The 19,758-nt window shown below is 49.7% G+C and overlaps 1 protein-coding gene across 2 annotated transcripts in view; it reads left to right on the top strand.

Annotated features, from left to right (window-relative positions):
- SH3PXD2B (SH3 and PX domains 2B) overlaps window positions 1-19,758 on the top strand; it is an 86,293-nt gene that overhangs the window by 57,793 nt on the left and 8,742 nt on the right. The window contains exons 6-13 of one of the 2 annotated variants that reach the window (XM_081035504.1): window positions 595-620; window positions 5,942-6,076; window positions 8,678-8,782; window positions 10,358-10,441; window positions 12,841-12,958; window positions 15,684-15,910; window positions 17,965-18,014; window positions 18,898-19,023. In XM_081035504.1, coding sequence (XP_080891630.1) covers window positions 595-620; window positions 5,942-6,076; window positions 8,678-8,782; window positions 10,358-10,441; window positions 12,841-12,958; window positions 15,684-15,910; window positions 17,965-18,014; window positions 18,898-19,023 — 871 coding nt within the window. The remainder of the gene's footprint in view (window positions 1-594; window positions 621-5,941; window positions 6,077-8,677; window positions 8,783-10,357; window positions 10,442-12,840; window positions 12,959-15,683; window positions 15,911-17,964; window positions 18,015-18,897; window positions 19,024-19,758) is intronic. The other variant, XM_081035505.1, reaches the window with a different exon arrangement.

Genomic DNA, 19,758 nt, shown 5'->3' with positions numbered 1-19,758 from the left:
AGCCAATTGGTCTGTGTGATTGTCATAAGTCTCCGGAAGGAGTGAGCACCACGTGGAGATGCTTGTTCTCATACAAGGTCAAAGTCACAGGATGTCCAGAAGCTCTCCCTTCCCCCAGCAGTGCGTCAGCTCCTCCGAATGCCTTCATTCCCCAAATATCCCAGTTTTAGTGTGTTCCACTTACCACTTACCATCAAGTGCTTTCTGCTCCATGTCTTAGGACCCCAAGAAGTGGGACAGGGCCTCCGCTGGGCCTGGCGAGGTGGGCATCAGGCTCAGTGCAGTGTGGGGACCTAACTTGCTTTCAGACTGCCTGCCCCAAACCCATTAGCTCCCCACCAGGGTCCCCTACTCTACAAATAGAATGGAGAGCTGGTCCCCAGGGCGCCAGAGCACTTACCAGCAAAAGGAGAGAACAAAGAGGAATTCATTATTTTTTAAGGAGTCTGGGTCCCTGGCGCTGGCTTGGATTTTAGTCATTGACTAAGGATGTCGTGGGCTAGAGAATCTCAATTCCCTATCAGAATAACTCGTGTCAATATGCAACACCTACTGACTCATCACTCTTTCCCACCCTCATTCTTTCCTATACAGGGAGCATGTTGGGAAAAAGAAATCTGGTAAGAATATTTTCCCTTTTCTCCTTTTCATTTAATGTTTAGCATACCTCTGCTGAGCTGCTTTGATGCACCAGGCCGTGGGCTCCACCCTGAGTATGCGGCCATGTGGGTGGATGGATGGATGGATGGGTGGGTGGATGGATGGATGGGTGGGTGGGTGGGTGGGTGGATGGATGGATGGGTGGGTGGGTGGATGGATGGATGGATGGGTGGATGGATGGATGCTGGATGGATGGGTGGATGGATGGATAGATGGGTGGGTGAGTGGATGGATGGGTAGATGGATGGATGGATGCTGGATTGATTGGTTGGTACCCCAAATCAATCCTTTTGGGGAACAGGTACCCCATCCTGTTCCCCAAAAGGAAGGATTGGAAATAATTTCATGCTATACCTAAAGAACAACAAAGTGGATGAGACCTGAGAACGCCTTGGAGGGGCAGGGAAGAGAGACAGCTTCCTAACCACCCTGAAGGGTATTACATACTTGATTCTGCTTTAGACAAAGGAAGGTGGTAACTCAGAACTAAGAGCATTTTTCTCAGGTGTCAGGGAGGGGTCAAAAAGGAGGGCCCCTGAGTCTTGAAGGGGAGCAGGAGCTTTCCCACAGCGAAGGCCATTCGAGGCTGAGGGGGCAGCACACGGGCAAGGAGATAGGACTGTGCAGGAGATTTGGGCCCAATCCATTTACCATCCTCAGCTCTAGGCCCAGGCCCTGTACTTCCTTCAGTCAGCCACTGTTCTGGGCAATAACACCTCCTATTTCAAGCAGTTCCATACTCACTTCCACTGTCCTCAAAGTTCTCTTCCTTCCTAACGCTCTTTCCATTCTCTGCATAGCACACTCTTCTAAGAAGAACAATCGTGGAAAAAGAGAAGGTGGCATTTGGGTACGCGCTGAGGAATGGTTGAGTTCTCACAGGCCTGGGGTTCATAAACTTAGATTCACAGTCACCCGACTTTTTCTTCCTCTGACCCAAGATCATACCTCACATCTGCAAAGGCCCTGGCCTGTACCCCACCTGGAGCCAACGGTCTTCAAAGCTTCCAGAATTCTAAGTTCTTTTGTTTATGTAGGACTCCAAGAAATTTGAGGGGGTTGATAAGGATGGGGGAAGAGGGGCCAAACAGAGATCCCAGAAGTAAAAAAGGGGGCCTCAGAAGTAAAAAAGGGGGCCTCAGTTTCTTCATCTGTAGAACGGGGGTAAGAGTAGTAATCTACCTTACAGGAATTATTGTAGAATTTGTAATAATGCGTATAAACCACTTAGAACAGTGCCCAGAATGTGCAGCATGCAATTCCAATTTCAGCAGCTTTAGTCCTCAGTACAAGGCCTGTGGTTGGCTGTACAGGCTCCAAGGCCATCCTTGCAAGGAAGATTGGAGAAGAACTGGATCTCTTTGCCCCAAGGTCCGGCGTCTGGAATACACTCTGACCTCTTCCCAAACAGTCTGTTTACAGCTCTGCTTTCTTGTTTAATAGGCACTGGCCAGAACCATGGTATCCTGTTAGAGCTGCAAATAGCCCTTGAACCCCGAGCATAATAATATGTTTCTTAGAAAAGAGCAGAGCGGCCACGTGGGCTGGTCACAGAGTTTCTGGCTTGAGTGTGCAGAGACTTTCCTGGAGGGTATGGGTGGGAAGCAGAGAGGAAAGAGACAGCTCTGGTTTGTGAAACCAAAGTGTCCGGTCAGACAGGCTTGATGAGGGGACTGGTCTGGAAAAGAGAGAAGAAGCTCTAATTTGTGGCAACGACGGTTACATCATTCACCTGCAATGATGGGGGACGGATTTATTTTTAGTTTAGCTGGATGGAAAATAGCATCTTTCTTCATGCAGACGAAGAACCCATGCTGGGATGAACCTTATTTTTTTAGTTGACCTGTGAACACTTCCTTTATGTTAGAACCAGCCTTACTGGTTGAATTTGAAAGGGCTTTAAGGTGACAGCCAAGCCCTGAGATTTCTGTGCGAGAATTCCGAGTTGGAGAAGGTTTATTTGTCTCTAGAATTTCCCAGTCATGGCTCGCTGGCTGGCTCCTTCAGACTTTGGCTAATGTCTGTTCATCCTGCAGGGGAAAAAAAAAATCCTCCCACCAAAATTTAACAGGTCCTGTAATTATATTAAAGGAGCACCTTTCTTCCTAATTTTTCTGCCCTTTACGTATTGAAGTATATTTTCATTTACTGACTCTTTGAGCTAGACTGGCAGACTAATGGATTTCTGGAAAGAAAATTCCGTTTTGCCATTACTCGTTGTATTGGTCTGCTCCGGCTGCTAGAACAAAATACTGTAGACTGAGAGGCTTAAACAACAGAAACTTACTTTCTCATGGGTATGGAGGCTGGAAGTCCAAGTGCAGCTTGCCAGCGTGATTGTGCCCTGGTGAGGGCCCTCTTCCTGGCTTGAGGATTGCTGCCTTCTCTATGTCCTCACATGGCAGAGACAGAGAACAAGCTCCCTGGTGTCTCTTCCTGTAAAGACACGAATCCCCTTATGGGGGCTCCACCCTCATGACCTCATCGAACCTTATCACCTCCAGAAGGCCCCCCCCTCCCGATACCCTCACAGGGGTTTGGGCTACAACAGATGAATTTGGGAGGGACGCAGTTCCATCCATAGCAGTTATTTTAAAATTTCAAGACCTGTCATCATGAATAAAGATGTGCCCAAATGGGAGATTCTAGGGTAGATTAGGCACTTGCTTCTTGAGAATATTTTATAGCTCTTTCAGTGATAAAATCACCCTTTCACTGTTGAATCTCCTCCTTTCTGCTGACCGTTTCCTCCTCTCATTTCCTGCTAGACCACAAAGCGACATTCCTTACTTAGGAATACTTTGCTTTCCCGCCTGCAGCTCCCAGAATTGAGCTGCCGGCATCAGCTTTGAGGCTTTGCTGTGACTGCGTTGTAGAGCTTTGCTGCAGTATCACAGGCCACCAGCAGGTGTCTCCACCTAACAGCTAAATGCCCGGAGGCCTAGTTGGCATCCTGGCATTCCTGGTTTTGATAAATTCAGTTCTGGGGGTGAAATGGAGGCAGCATGCTCCGGAAGAACTGGGGCTGCAAAAGCAACCCCATGTACTTAATGGCGGAACTATAGTCAAGACTCGGGCCTGGCCCCTGAGCGAGTCTTAGAGGCGATGCTGTATGCCAGCCCAGATTCCTAAACTCTACTCCCTGCGCTCTTTATTTCCTGGCTTCCTGTCTTGTTCAGAGTGAGTCCCTATCTCTGTCACTGCTCATAGTTATCCCAAATCCTCTTGGCAGCTTGGTTAGGAAAGTTGGTGCAGAAATGGAGTTTCTAGAAGTTTCCATTCATCCTTTGTTCTTTCATCTCACAAATGTCCATTGAGTGTCAGTGCTAAGTGCTGAGTGAACAAGACAGACATAGTTATTCATTCAATGTTTATTAAGCACCTACTGTGTGCTTGGTAGTGCTCTAGGGCCGCAGGGAATGCAAAGGTGAGCAAGACGTGGGAAGTAGTCTCCGTGTGGTAGAAAAGACAGTAGTGACCCTTCACGTGGCTATCGTGCACAGTTCTGGTTTTCCACATCCAAAATCCACAGTGCCTGCTTCTAACAAAGGGCTCTTGTGCTGCTTCCGGATGTCAGAGGCTGGAGCACAGTGGTGTGCTGGGAAATACTTCACAACCAGCTCCCTGGTGGACAGCCCTGCTTTGTAGCATTGGCCAACTTCCATGGGATAAATGCTCCCGCCATGGTCAATTTCCAGCCACCAAGATGCCAGCCAAGAGAGCTGGGGAAAGATGCACAAAATCGCCTCAGTGTGCGCCAGCCCGCACCCATCCCTCCACTACTGAGGGCATTTGGTACAGAAATGTGGGGTTTCCTGGATATTTCCGTTGTTGATGGAAACCATAAGGAATACTTTGAATTAGGGCTTTCAGAAAAGCAGGGTCCTACGGCCGCAAATCTCTTCTGCCCTCCCACACAGTCAGCCTGCCGCTCTGAAAGCACTGTCCCCTTCTCTTTGGAGTGTTTGAACTCAGATGTCTCTTTACATTACCCATATCTATCTTGTTATTTATTGACCAGGTGTGTCTTAGTACTTAACCAGAGCCACACAACTCAGGGGGGCACCATCCACACTGCGTCCTGTGGAAACATTTCTCCTGGGGCTCCTCCCCCTACTGCCCCCGCCCTGGTCCAAAGCCACCATCATTTCTTGCCTGACAGCTCCATGACCTCCATCTGGTCTCCTGCTTTCTTTCTTTCCAGCCTCGAATCCGTTTTCCATGTGGCAGCCAGAATTACCTTTTTAAAGATGGATACCTTCACTCGCCATTCCCTGTGTAAAGCCCTGTAGTGGCTTTCTACTTCAGGGTTTAAAAACAAACCAAACTTCTCGTTGGCCTAGCAGGTCCCGCCTGCTCTGACCCAGGCCTACATGTGTGACTTCACACAGGACCACTCTCCCTCACTGCTGGTTCAGCCACCCTGCCCTCCTTCCAGATCTTGGAAGGCTCTGCGCCCTGTCGCTGCTCAGTCTGCCCGCACTGTTCTTTCTCCATTCTCCTCATGACTCCTGTCTCTTGGGTCTCTGCTTCCTGTCACCTCCTTAGGGAGGTCTTGCTGATCACCCATTTAATGTAGCATGCCCTTTTCCGTTCATTCTTTGTCCAGCAGCCTGGCTGTTTCAAGAAATACATCTATCAAAAATGAATCCTTTTTTTTTTCCTGGTAAACTTACTGATCGTATATACTTGTGTATGTGCCTGTCTTCCCAACTAGATTAGGTTACTTGAGGCCGGGAGTCGTAATCTGTTTCATTCACTTGAGTACCCCTAGCACCTAAGAAGGTGTCTGGAACATCACTGGTGACTTCATGAATTAATGGATGAGGGATTTGGGATGGATGAAGGGTTGGTGAATGGAATGCATGGATAGATGGATGGATATTTGCTTAGATGCGTAAATGTACGTTTTGTTGGATGCATGGATGGGTATTTGGATGGATGGGTGAATAATGGCTGATGGATGGGTGGGTAGATAGATCGATACGAATGAATGAACTTGCCCACTAGTCTGTCTGCTTCAGGGCAAGTACGATGTCTTAATCACCTCTGCACCTCCAGTACCCAGCACCGTGCCTGCACAGGACAGGCACTTGGCTAATATTGGTGGTTGAGTGAGCAAGTGAATGAAAGAATGAACGGATGAGGTGACCTTGAGACAAGTCCTATAACACCTATGTTCTCTATTTGGAATGTCCTCCTGACCCACCCTACTCCCCTGGCTCCTGCTCCTCCATGGATGGGTGGTGGCCGGATGAGACATAGTGTTTTGTACCCACAGGGAGTGACCTGACCTCGGTGGACCCCATGGTCCTGGAGCAGTATGTGGTGGTGGCAGACTACCAGAAGCAGGAGAGCTCAGAGATCAGCCTTAGTGTGGGGCAGGTGGTGGACATCATCGAGAAGAACGAGTCAGGTAGGGACCTAGATCACCTCTGTCCCTGCCCAACGCTCCCACCAAGCCCCTAGCGTAGGAAACACTTGGGAACGCAGAAACTACAGTAGCCAATCCAAGCCGGTCGGTTTCTACAGATCCAGCTGATGGCCTCCTAGAAAGCTGTCCCCATTTGGTTACAACTCACCAGCAGCTTGTTGGGTTAGATGTTACCAATTTGTTCTAAGGTTCACATTTCATGAACATTCCTCTGGTTTCAAAGCATCCAGAGACACGAAGGCCAGCATTCATTGGAAATGTGCCCTGTTGATTTTCTTGGGATTACCATGGGAGTCTTCACAAAGGTTCTACCAGCTGTGGGCTCTCGTGTGGACTGGGCACATACACTGGCCAGGACCGGGACAGAATTTGGTACAATCGAGTCACATAGCCTGGGTTTCCACCTGAACTCTCCGTTTCTCAGCAGTCTAGGTTGTTTCTTCTCCCTGACCATCAAGTCTCTCATCTGCAAAATGAAGCAAGCTTCCCCTCCAAAGGGCTGTTATAAGGATTAAAGGACATACTCTAGCGGGAATGCCTAAACCTGTGCCAAGCACACAGTAGGTGCTCAAAAATATGGGTTTCCTGTCTTTTGCCCTAGGCACAAAGCAGCCATTGGCTGCTTTGGAAAGCGAAGTGCAGGGAGCAGGGGATGAGTGAATCCCCTTCCAGGAAAGCGTGGCATAAACCCACTGGCTTTGTTGTGGCTAAAATGTGACACTGGCTCATATTAGAGGGCCAGTCTCTGATACCACACTGGCTAGTTAAGGTCCAACAAACAGGAAACGCCGTGTGTCCAGCAGCATGTGGGCGGTGTTCCCATTAGTCAGGAGGTCAGGACTAGCCAACCAAAAGTCCTTAAGTACTCGGTGTACCAATTGTTATCCCTGCTTCACAGCTAAAGAAACCGGGACCCCATCCAAGATCTCCCAGCACATTTCGGAGCTTGAATTCCAAACCAATTCCAGCTGGTCCCAGGGCCATGCAACCTCAGATTCCTGGGAATGAGTATTTGCAGGTTCTGGGTGTGGCTAGGACGCTTGGTGGGGACGAAAGGAAGGAGCACCCACTCCCCTGGACTCCCCATGGGGTCCACCGAGGGAAGTTGCAGGAGAAGGGGAGGAGCCAGAGGGGGTATTGGGGACCAGCCTGGAGTGTCCAGAGGGGAGAAAAGGCTGGATAGTCAAATCCTCAAGTGGCCAACAAATTGGCAACATTTATTTTTAATTATATATATTTTTTACTTACCCAAGTACTACATGGATACATTATTCTTAAAGCACTAATGATTAAGTTAAAACCTGTTTTTTCCACTGGCTTTAACCCCAGTCCCCTTTCTCAACCCCAGGTAGCCCCTCTGTCAGGTTGGTATGTCTCCTTCTTGATAATTGTATACACACACACACACACACACACACGTGCATGCACACAGACACGCTCACACACGTGCGTGCATACAGGCAGACCTCAGAGATATAGCGGGTTTGGTTCTAGACCAGTGCAATGAAGCAAATACTGCAATACAGCGAGCCACAGGAAGCTTTTGCTTTCCCAGTGCAGATAAAAGTTACGTTTACATGATACTATCGTCCATTAAATGTGCAGTAGCATTATGTCTTTAAAAAGTACACATACCTTAGGTTAAGAATATTGTTAAAAAATACCAACCATCATGAGCCTTCAGCGAGTTGTTTTTTTTTGCTGGTGGAGAGTCTTACCTTCAATTTGTAAAAAAATGCACTACCTGCCACAAGCGGTAAAGTGAACACAATCAAGCAGTGTGCCTGTGTATGTGTGTGTATGTATGACGGTCCCTTCCTCCGTCTTCAGAGCCAGCAGTGCTGCACATTCTCTTGCTTCCATAGCCAGATCTGCCCCTGACTCTTCTGCCTCCCTCTTCCATATGTAAGGGCCCTGGCCATTACATTGGCCCAACTGGACAATCCAGGATCATCTCCCTGTCTGAAGGCCAGCTGGTTAGCAACCTCAATCCCATCTGCAACCTTCTTTCCCCTTTGCCACATAACATATTCATAGGTTCCAGTGGTGAGAACCCGACGTCTCTGATGGGTTCTTACTCTGCCCGTCATAAGCTCTTTTCTCTAAAGACGGAAGACCTGAGTCTGGGGGAAAGGCCTCAAACAGTTACCTCTGCAGCCAGGTTGACCTTGACGTGAACAGATACAAAATCACACAAGTTACTAGGGTGCTGGCTTCAGTGTGAGGACAAGTCGGTCACCTGGTGGAGCCTCCGTTGCGTCACCTGTGCAGGGGGGATGGTAACGTGAAGATGATATGAGACAAAGCAGTAAACTGATGAGCGCCTCACGCACCTTAGTGAAGCTCGCTGCGTTCTTTACACTCACCATTAGGATCCCCTTTTTTTTCTGTCCGTGCTCAGGAGCGGTTTCTCGTTAGCCCGTCTTTAGCAGTTAGTGGTCAGCTAACATGGCTAGTTGTGTGTCACCAACTAGCCTTACGCTGAGCAGTGACTAATACAGTGGCTGAATGTGTTACTATATTCTGACGCCCAGATCTCACACCTGACCTGACTAACGTCAGTCTGCACCCTCCTTTTCCCAGGTTGGTGGTTCGTCAGCACCGCTGAAGAGCAAGGCTGGGTCCCCGCGACCTGCCTCGAAGGACAGGATGGTGTGCAGGATGAATTTTCTCTCCAGCCTGAGGAAGGTAGGCAGCAGCTCGAGCCTCGGGCTTGCTGGGGAGACCTGTGCCAGCTGTCGCCCTTGGGAGGGCCTCCTCACCCAGTATCTGCCATTCGCCTCTGCCTCCATGTGTCAGTTGCTTTTGCTGGTTTGGGCTCTGGAGCCCCTGGACACGAAGCCAGGCCATGGGGTCAGCACTGGCGGGCCCTTTCTTAAAGTCCTTTGGGAGCCAACCTGGGTGAACCTGGCCAGAGCGGGGCCCTTGACACCTCCCTGGGAGCCCAGGAGGCCCCAGCCTGTTCGCTGTCAACACGTCACTTTTCCTCCCTTGAATTATTCTCATAGCCAAGATGCCGAGGCTGCTTCCAGCTCATTTGCAAGACATCTGAAGCCACCTGTAAAGATCTGTGCTTTCTCTGTTGGTTTAATGGCCCTGACCAGGAGTCAGGACTCCCTCCACTCACCACACACACGCTTCCGTTTCCCAGAGAACTTTACCTACAGGTGTCCTGAAGGGTGGCTCCTGCGTGTCAGAAATTCTAAGGCCCAACTGACTCCCCGCCCCCCTCCGCACCCCCCCCAGCCAAGAATTCCTAAAATTAGAGTATGAGTTCATCTTAGCTCATAAACCGAAGAGTTTTGAAGTCAGACAGACCTGAATTTGAATCAGCTGCACCACTTATTGGCTGAGTGAACTTGGCCAGCAACTTAACCTCTCTGCAACTCAGCCACCTCGTTTAAAAATGGAAATGGGGAAGTCTACATCATGGGATTTTTTTTTTTAATTAAATGAGATCCCACACGCAAAGAACTTGGCAGGAAACCTAAAATAATAACTAGGGACAGTTGTTATCATATAGCTGTGTCTTGCCTAGGGTTGAATATTTGGGGCTTTTAGTTAACTGTTTTGAGAAAGCACAAAGCCACTTAAATATATATGTATTGGATAAGAGGGTGAGAAGAAGGCGGATATTTCTATGCTCAAAGGTTAGCAAAATAATTGTATGTGGTTTTGCATTTAGTGGCCAACAGACGTCAGAGTAAAGCATCTATTGGTTTGCTTTGTTTGTGAGGCCCAGCAGGAGCTGGGCTACCATGGAGATACTACAGAATCCACTCAGATTAAGGAGCAGTGGTGTACTGCATGGAAACCACAGCTCTCTTAGACAATTAATGATGACTGCCACAGGCATGCCACCATAAAGGTCTGATTATTATCCCCATTTTACAGATGAGAAAGCAGGCTCAGAAAGGTAGAGACACTTGCCCAGGGTCACACAGCTAGAAGATGGGAGAGAGACCACATTTTCCTAAGGATGTGTACGTTTTTCTTCCCCCTGCCATAAGCACTTCTCTTAGGGCCTCTCTATAATCATGCCAGGAATAGAATTGTATCTGCTGGATGCCTCTTCACTCAAGTTCAAGGTTAATACTCAGGAACTTGGTCCTTCTGAGACACCTGGCTTTGGCATAGACTCAGAAATAATTGCTCCTAAGTGAGAACATGTGCTTGGTGCCTTTTTTGCCTGGAGACACAAGAAGGACTTTCTTCTCACCTCTGCCTTCTGCCCTTCGCCTCCACATGCTGCTGCCCGTCCAGTCTCATGGAGGTACTGGTCTTTGCCCCGGCCCGTGGGCCGCCGCCGGACCCTGGGGGACTTGTATGCCATCAGCTGGCGTCAAGGTGTCTGCCTTGGAGTTTTCTTCCCTGTTCGCTGTTTGGAGCAGGTCCCTGCGTCTGCATGTGCCTTCCTGCTCTGGGACTGCCTGTGCCTGTTGCATGTGAGAAACAGTGCTCTTGGCTGTGCCATGTGTGTGTTGGCATGTAGGTTTGGGGAAGAGGGAGCCTGGGGCTCTAAAGTTTTCCAGGTTAAAGATGATGCCTAGGGCCCTCTATAATGCTGAGCTAGTGACCCCTTCCTTTTGTTAGGCACATTTGAGTTGCAAGGGAAATAAACCCACTTCGAACTGGCGTAAGCCAAAAGGGACGTATGTTGACTCACATCACTAAAAAGCCCAGGGTGAGTCTAACTTCAGGCATGGCTGGATCCAGGCTCTTGGAAACATCCTTGGGACCTGAGACTCACTTGCGCCACCTCTCTGCTCTGTTCTCTACTTTACTTGAACCATTCTCTCATGGTGACAGTATTTCTAGGCACCCTTCAGAGGGTCCACCAAAGAAAGTGCTTCTCCTTCAACACAGATCCCAGGATTGCTTCCAACTGACCCATTTGAGTCATATGCCTTCCCTGAGGTAATTACAGTGGCCGGGGGGTGCCAGGTCGGGATCACACACCTTCCTCTCCCGTTAGGAGGCGGTGAGGTCAGCCTCACGCAACCCTGTGGACAGAGGCTGGTAGTACCACCAGAGGAAGGGCAGCAGTGCCAGCAGGCACCCACCATGCAGTCTGCAAGGTCTCCCACCTTAAGCTTTGTTCAGGATCACTGAGCTTCCATGGGGCCCATGGAGGCCTCTGGGTGCTAGAGAACCCCCTGTGCAGTTCAGCTGAAGGGGGCCAGCCCCACGAGTCCAGGGCCTGTGGGACTGACTGCACGTAGTTTGGGACCCAAGCAGCACCCCTTCTCACCCAGCCGTACAGAACTGTGCGTTCATTCACAGGGTTGAACTTCCCCACACCCCACCTTGCAGCCTCTCTGAGCTGGGGAACAGCTGACTGCTGTGCACAGGATATGTGCGACTTGAGTCAGCTCAGCCCCCGTGGAGCAGGTCAGTGGGCTAGATCAATAAATAAACAAACGCGCTGTGTGTTCTCTGCCTCCCTCTGCACCAGCTGCGCAGGCCGCAGACAGCCTGCGGTGTTTTCCCAAACAGTCAGTCCCAACACACTCACCATCCACAAGCATCCACCCCAGCCCACAGCTAGCGCGGTCACTCCCTGGGGGCCAGGATGTAACCAAAACAGGAAAGCCCTCTGGGCTCCCCTGGGACACTCAGCTGTTCTCCTGCTTAGCAGCCATTGCTGACCGTGTCAGGGATGGCACTTACTCTCTTGCTCCCTGGAGGGCCCTGCCTGAGTGTGACAACGAGCAAGCAACCCTTTCAGCTGAGGCCAGGCCTGAGGGCCATAGATGCAGCTGGAGGCAGCTCTCTGCGAGGGGGAGGGGCGATGAGGGTGGCCCCTTGGCTTTGGGAGAAAGAACGGGGCAATGAGAGAATGGGGTAGAAGGCATCCCGGTCACATTAATGCAAGTTGAAGCAGGCAGTCATTTATATATTACGTATATAATTATATGTGTATATGAAATCATTATGTTATACACCTAAAATAATACAATGTTCAATTATATCTTGATAAAAAATTAATTTAAAAATAAAATTGAGCTTCAGCCATGGTTGGATTCAGGGGCTTGGAAATAATTAATGAAAAATGAAGATCGGGTACCAACTAGGTAATGAAAATTGCTGGCTGTCTCTTTGGTAGTGATTTCAGCCTGAGACCATGTGCTGCCAATTCCAGCTCATCCCTGAGCCCTCCATCAGTGAGAGGAGCCAGAGGGTTTAACCGCTTCTGCTGTGAGCAAGATGGCTCCCATCAGGCTCTCGGGACTTGTTCATTTACTAACCAGTTACCAAATACTCCTGGTACCATGCCCAGTGCTGGAGACAGAGCAATGGACCCCTGCCTTCAGGGTGTTCATATTCTAGCAAGGGGAACAGACCTGAAACACAATAAATATGTAGAGTATGTGGTGTGTTGGAATGTAATTCCTGGTAAGGGGCGGGGGGGAAACCTAGGTAAGGGGATGAGCATGCCATGAGTCTGAATAGTGCGTAAAGCAAGGTCAAGGAAGGTGACGTTGAAGGCACAGATTGGAGGAAGGTGAGGATGAATATGTGAGGGATTCCGGAAGGATTGGAACCCGCCCTTTGTACTGTGTCCTGTTGCTGTTTGCACGGGGTCATCCAGGGCTAAGTGAGGGCCTGGGGGGTCGCACAGAAATCTCTGGAGGAAATCCTTCCCTCCAATGAGCAAAGGCATCTCGTGGACCACAGCCTTGGCCATCAGCGTCCTGGGACTCTCGGTGTCCTTGACTTACTCCAGTATCCCTTTGTCCCTGCAGAGGAGAAATACATGGTCATCTACCCATACACAGCTCGTGACCAGGATGAAATGAACCTAGAGAGAGGGGCCGTGGTGGAGGTCATCCAGAAAAACCTGGAAGGCTGGTGGAAGATCAGGTACCCGCTGCAGCTGGGTGGGTTTCGGGTCACGTGGGCTCCAGCTGCACAGAGGTCTGTAAGCCATTGCAGACGGGGTGAGGTTTCGGCCTGAGCCATTAGAGGCTACTTCTCTGTGTTGTTTGGCTTCCTTCCCTACCCAGATCCTTCTCTAAAAATCCATAATAAGCAAAACCTTTTCCAAACACGACGAACCACAGATAGCAGTAACTCTGTTGAGCAAGACTGGTTTCCACGTCCAGATGTTTCTCGTAACAAGTAAGTGGAGGCTGAGCTGCCCTGTGTGTGATTTCCCCCTCCAGCCCTCCTCTGAGACCATGCATAACTCCACAGGGACTGGAACTCATCCTAGAGCAGATCATTTACGCTCATCTCTCAGAGTCCAGTAGCAAAGCCCTTTCAAACCTTGTCACAGCTCTTTTACCTGTGTGCTGAAATCAGAACCCTGTAGGCAAGTAGGGTGGCCAACTCGGGCTGGTCTGCCTGGGACTTTCCCAGGTTTAGTAATGAAACTCCTGGGAACCCCTCCTTGGTCAACCTAGTAGACAGGCTGTGACTGCAGGAAATTAGGGCAAGAGAGGAATTCTGAGGTCCCTGTGACCCAGTGTTTGGACTGTGGTGTGAGGCAGGACATTAGGGTTATTCACGTGGGGCTCAGTGTGTGGCACTTCATTCATTCATTCATTTATTCAGCACACACCAAGAATGTGTTCTGGGCCAAGCCCTGTTCTGGGAGTTGGGGAATCAACAGGGAGAAGGATACAGAGGTTCACACCAACAGGCTCAGAGGACAAACTCATACACAGTTACAGGCCAGGGCAGTGAAAGTGGGTTGGCGTGAGGCACGAGGAGTCTGGAGAGGCTTGCTAAGGGAGGGGAACCTCAGCACTGAGGTTTGAAGAAGGAATAAAGGCAATGATACCTAACGTATCATGAGTGTATATGCTATCCTGCTTCAGAACAAATTGTCCCCAAACTTGGTGGTTCAGTTGGCCCTCGATCCCTCATGAGGTTTCAGTAGGTTGTCAGTGAGGGCTGCAGTCATCTGAAGGTTTGACTGAAGCTCGAAAGTGGCAGAACTAGGATTTGAACCTGTACCTCTCCCCCCAAAGCCCACTCACCACTTCATGTGTTGCCTCTCTGCTTATGTCTTTATGCCCCCAAATGTGAACTGTCTCATACTGAGGATGTGGATTGTATGTAGCCTGATGGTTTCCAATTCGGACAAGATTTACTCGTGCTCAGAGGGCATTTTAACATTAATATACACCACACTCCACAGATTTCTATCTCCTTATAAATTAGTGTCCAATTATAAAGGACCTTTTTTTTCATTGAGACACAGTGCTATTTACTTCTTAAACTGATTTTTGACAAGATACTTGGCACTGCCATATATCACTGCCAGTCCGTTAGGTGTGTTCAACTCTCCCTGGAGGTGGGGGCACCTGTTTTGTGGGCCAGACCAGTGTGGTGCTGGTGAATGTTTAACAACCAGCTCTTCAAGGGGAAAAACTCTTGTTCACCGTGTCTGTCAATGTCCATGGTGTAAATACTCCCATGGTGGCCAATTTCAAGCTCCCAGTGTGATGTCACTAAAGAGACGTGCACAGTTGGCTGTCACGAGTGGAGTGAGCAGCCCCAGCAGCCCTCTGATACAGACCAACCCTTTGGGTCATGCCATTAAACTGAATTCCATGTAGAGAATTCAGTGAATTCTAAAGGGAATTCAGTGAGCTGGTCTGTTGGGTCCCTCCCGATCATGCAGCAGTTCAGTGACAGCCCGCTGACCCTTGGTAAGCCCTGGAAGCAGCCTCTGACCTGCTTTGTTCCCGTCTGAATGCACATTTAAACTACACGTTAACCACTGTGAATGGAGCCCTGCTCTGCCTGTGTCAGACTTTGTGCCTGCATCTGGGGCTATTGGGAAGAGACGGCAAAGTACACAGGTTAGGAGCACAGACCGGTGCCAGCTGCCTCGGTCTGAGTGCACGCCTGCCACCTCCCAGGTTGACTGGACAAAACCTATCGATAGCCATCAAGTACATAGGACAGAACTGACACAGTAAGTGCCCAAGTGCCAGTTAGCAATATCATGATCGTCATCACAGCGACTGCAGCAGAGGCTGCTACAGGCCCCTTTGCGGTTTGTCCACTTGTCCTTTTATTTTGTCATTCACTGCACTGGCACTGAGACCCTTGACACACAGAGATGGATCGACTAGGCGCTGCCCTAGAGCTCGCTTTCTAACTGGGGAGACAGGACTGCCACTGCCAAGTGACCTTGTGTTATAGGCACTGGATTGTGACGTGTGGCTGATAGCGGGCGCCGTGGAGTGAGGGCTTCATTCTCTGAAGCTAAGGAAAGGCCTGAGAGAGGGACTAGTAGGAAGCAGAGGAGCAGGTGGGAGAGTGGGAAGGGTCTCCAAGTACAGGGGCATGGGGTTTGAAAGATGGTGGTGCGTTTGAGAGGCTGCAGGCTGCGTGAGATGGGTGGGACGTGGGGGTTGCTGTGAGAGCCGACGCTGCGCAGCAAGCAGAAGCTGGGTGGGAAGGGCCCTGAATGCCACACTCTGAAGGCTTAGGATTCATTAGGAAGCAGCAAGCGGTGTGCCAGCCTCTAGCCCTGGGCACTTGGGACCCATCATGTGACTCAGTAGGGTCGTGGCTTCTTGCCATGGTCCTGGCAGAGCTGCCTGACCAACCTCCTTCCTCCTCCTCCCAGGTACCAGGGCAAAGAGGGCTGGGCCCCAGCCTCGTACCTGAAGAAGAGCAGTGGGGAGCCCTTACCTCCGAAGCTGGGCCCTGGCTCATCTGCGCACACAGGCGTCCTCGACCTGGATGGCGTTTCCCGGCAGCAAAACTCGGTGGGCAGGGAAAAGGAGCTACTCAACAATCAGAGGGACAGCCGGTTCGAGGGCCGCCCGCCGCCTGACGGGGACGTCAAGCAGAGTGAGTGACACCCACCCGAGCTCTCGGAGGTTGAGGGCCTGTTGTGTACCAGGCTCTGTGCTCAGTGTGCCTCACAACAGCCCTGCTGTCCCCCATAAAACAGTCTCAGAAACCCCAGGCCACTGGTTCCAGATCATTCAGCCAACAAGTTGTGGGACCTGAGTGGAGAAACTTGCTTTTCTACTGCAGACCACGTTTTTTTCCACCCCCTCATGATCACAATAGCTACTTCTCAAGCCCCAACTGTGTACCAGGAATCTTACAATTAGTCTCATTGACTCCCACTAATAACCTTTGAGGGACTCATGACTTTTGTTTTACAGATTAAGAAACAGAGAGATGAGGTGGTTTGTCGAAGGCCACACAGCTAGTAAAGAGTGGGGTCGGGACTTGAATCCAGGCCCGTCTGACTCCAGCGCCAGTGCTCTCTCTGTATGCCGTCATGTCTGAGCCAGGGGAAGAAAACATTGCTTGATCCTCTGTTGGGTCTTTTCCAGCAACAGTTCCTTACCTATCTTGCTTTTCAAGATGGATAAACATATATATTTTTTATCATTTAATATTCCCCACACCCCTGAGAGTAGGGTTCGTTATTGTCTGCTGCATATCCAGGATTCCAGCCTCAAGCACATGGCCCTGTCCTGGTTGCTCAGGGCAGAAGGAAATCTATTGGAAAGGAACTTCCAATTAGCCGCAGGGATGACGTCACTTGCCCCAGACTGGGCTTCTCCAACTATTTATAGGCAGTGAACTTGAGTGTCTCATTCTCTGCTTAGCAGCTCTGATGAAAACCCTACGGCAGGGGTTTTATCCTGCCCCTAGTTTCTGTGATTCTACTGTATCACAGTCAAGAGCACAGGAGGAGTCCCATTAACCTAGAGGAGTGAATAAAAATCTGAAACCCCACGTCTTTGTTAGGATAGGTTCAGACACTCAAGCAAAGACGCCTCCCACCCCACCCCTCACCATATGAATACACCCAATTACAGTGGCTCAGATAATTTAGATGTTTATTTCTTTTTTTCACAAAGCAGTTCAGATATATGTCCAGGATTGCTATGACAACTGCATTCGGTCAAGAATCTTGTTATGCTGCATCTGTTATATGTTGCCCTCATCTGGGATGGCGCACCACTAGTCCAGCCAATGGAAAAGAGGCAGAAAGAAGTGGAGGACTCGGCTCAGAAGCTTTCCACTCTCTTCCCACTCCCTCATATCCCAGTGTCCAGAACTTAGTCACATGGCAATACCTAGCTGCAAGGGAGTCTGGGGAACATAGTCTTTATATAGGCAGCTAAGTGTCTGGCTAAAACTGTTGCTGTTTATTCTAATAGAAGACGGGAAAGGGTTATTTGAGAGATTAGCAGTCTTCTCTACACTCCAACTGCCAAACTACCCCTCTGTATAGACCCTTGCTAACCCAGCTCTGGCAACATGTGAGGTGCCTTCCTCAATATTGTGCTTTTCGCCAGGAGCTTTCGTCCACTGCACGGTCATCCTCTTCCTAAGCCTGAGGCCCAGGGCGAGGGCAGCCCAACTCAGAGTAAAAACCCCTGAAATCATCCACCCAAGTTTGTTTGGTTTCGTTTATATATTGTTTGTTTCATTTGTGTTCGTTCTAGAGCACGAAGCCAGGGGCAGTCACGTCTGTTGCGTGCCTGCCACGTACTCACAGCCTCACACGTGCTGTTTACTTTCCTCCCCACCATTGGCCCTGAGAGGCAGGCGTCATCTCCCTTCTATAGATGAAGACCTTGTGGCTCAGAGTCAAATAACTTGTAGCAGCCACCTCTGCATTATTCTGAAGTCTACACTTTTGCGCTTCCTGGAAAGCTTTCCGTTGCTCCAGCACGCGACCGTCCTGAGCCAAATCTGAACAGCCCCTTCCAGGCAGGCTCTTCTCGAGGGAAGGGTCACAGCAGCTTGCTAACGCCTATGCAGTGCATGAGGCCTAATCTTCTGCAGGAGAGACTAGAGCTTTCCCAGTGTCCATTTCAGGCATTTTATCTGTAGAATTGTGCACGTGTGTGAAATAATATCTTGTCTCTTTATAGGATCACCCAAGATGAGGCAGAGACCCCCTCCTCGCCGGGATATGACCATAGTAAGTGGATCCTTGCTCCTGGGAGCCAGCCTCTGACCTGAGACTGGCCCCGTACACATACGTCACCCTTTCTAGAATGCTTTCTTCCTGTTCACACAGCAGCCTGTGGAGCAGGCTGCACAAGTGCTAGTTCCATGAACAGGTGGAAAGCCTGAGGTCCAGGGAGGTGAAACGAATTGCCCGTGGCTTTGTGATAGGCCTCTGCTTCCTCAGCCCACTTCCCTTTGTCTTAGATCAGTCTTCTCAAACAAGGTGGCTTGAAAGCGAAAGTGGGATGAGTGCCATTCTGCTAGTTTACTTGCATACTCCACTTTTAATTGTTTAGGTACCTTCCTAAACAATACGTTGCAAAATTGGCCTTGTTTAAGTGTCTGTCCCTTAGCACCTGTTGGGTGCTGTGCCACGTGCTGGGTGCTTTACTACATTAACTTCGTGGAATGCTTATAGTGACCCCACCGGGTAGACTCTTTTAGGATCCCCATTTTACAGGAGATGAAACTGAGGCTCCGGAAGGGGATGGGGCTTGCCCACAGTTGCACACATAATCAGTATTACCAACCCAGATGGGTGTGACTTGAAAACCTGTATTCTTCCCACAGCCCTCGCTGCCTGTTAAGGTCAGAGAATATTGTCTTGCCTCAGATTTTCATGATTATAGACAAATGTTCCATGTTTCTTCTCATCACTCTAAAGCTGAAGGGCCAGTGACTCATCTAGGAGATGACGATCTGAGCAGTCCTTTTTGTTTTGTCCCATGGGTCCACCAGTGCGCCCCTTGAGGGTGATTGCATGCCCCTGTCCCTTAGCACCCCCCTAACTCCCCACCTTCATCGCCACGGTAATGGATTTACATCGGACTTAGCACTGTGTTTAATTGTCCCAGCCTCGAGGTCTCAACCTGCCCAAGCCTCCCATCCCACCCCAAGTGGAGGAAGAGTATTACACCATTGCCGAATTCCAGACAACCATCCCTGATGGCATCAGCTTCCAGGCGGGCCTGAAGGTCGAGGTGAGTGAACCTGGTGTCCCCTTTGCCTACGTGTGATTTTCTTTTCTTTTTTTTTTTTTTAAAGATTTTATTGGAGAAGGGGAACAGTGTGTACTTCAGGACTTTTTTCCAAAACAAATTGTTATCCTTTCAGTCTTAGTTGTGGAGGGCGCAGCTCAGCTCCAGGTCGAGTTGCAGTGGGCACAGCCCACTATCCCTTGTGGGAGTCGAACCGGCAACCTTGTAGTTGAGAGGACGCTCTCTAACCAATTGAGCCATCCGGGAGGCAGCTCAGCTCAAGGTGCCGTGTTCAAGCTTAGTTTCAGGGGGTGGAGCCCACCATCCCTTGCTAGACTTGAGGAATTGAATTGGCAACCTTGTGGTTGAGAGCCAATTGGGAATCGAACTGGCAGCCTTCGGAGTTGGGAGCACAGAGCTCCAACTGCCTGAGCCACCGGGCCGACCCTGTGATTTTCTTTTTAATTTTTTTTGGTAACATTGGTTAATAATATTATATAAAGTTTTAGGCTTAACCAAGTATTCTTTTCTTATGATAAGTTCTGTATCTATTTTCCTCTTCTCCAGTTTTGCTCCCTGGTTCATTTCAACATTCTGTTAGCCTTCAGAATTCATTAAGGGAACAACAGTGTCCTAGCAGAGGAGCTGCTAGGAGCCCCTTAATTCCTCGCCTGGCCTCTGTATCTTCATTACATGTTTGGTGATGATGATGCAGGCACCTCTTAGCCAGGTACCTTA

This window comes from Rhinolophus hipposideros, assembly GCF_964194185.1.
Source record: "Rhinolophus hipposideros genome assembly, chromosome: 23".
In the NCBI taxonomy this organism is placed as follows: Eukaryota; Metazoa; Chordata; class Mammalia; order Chiroptera; family Rhinolophidae; genus Rhinolophus; species Rhinolophus hipposideros.
Note: the sequence above shows the minus strand (reverse complement) of the source record. Positions and strands in the feature narration are given on the sequence as shown.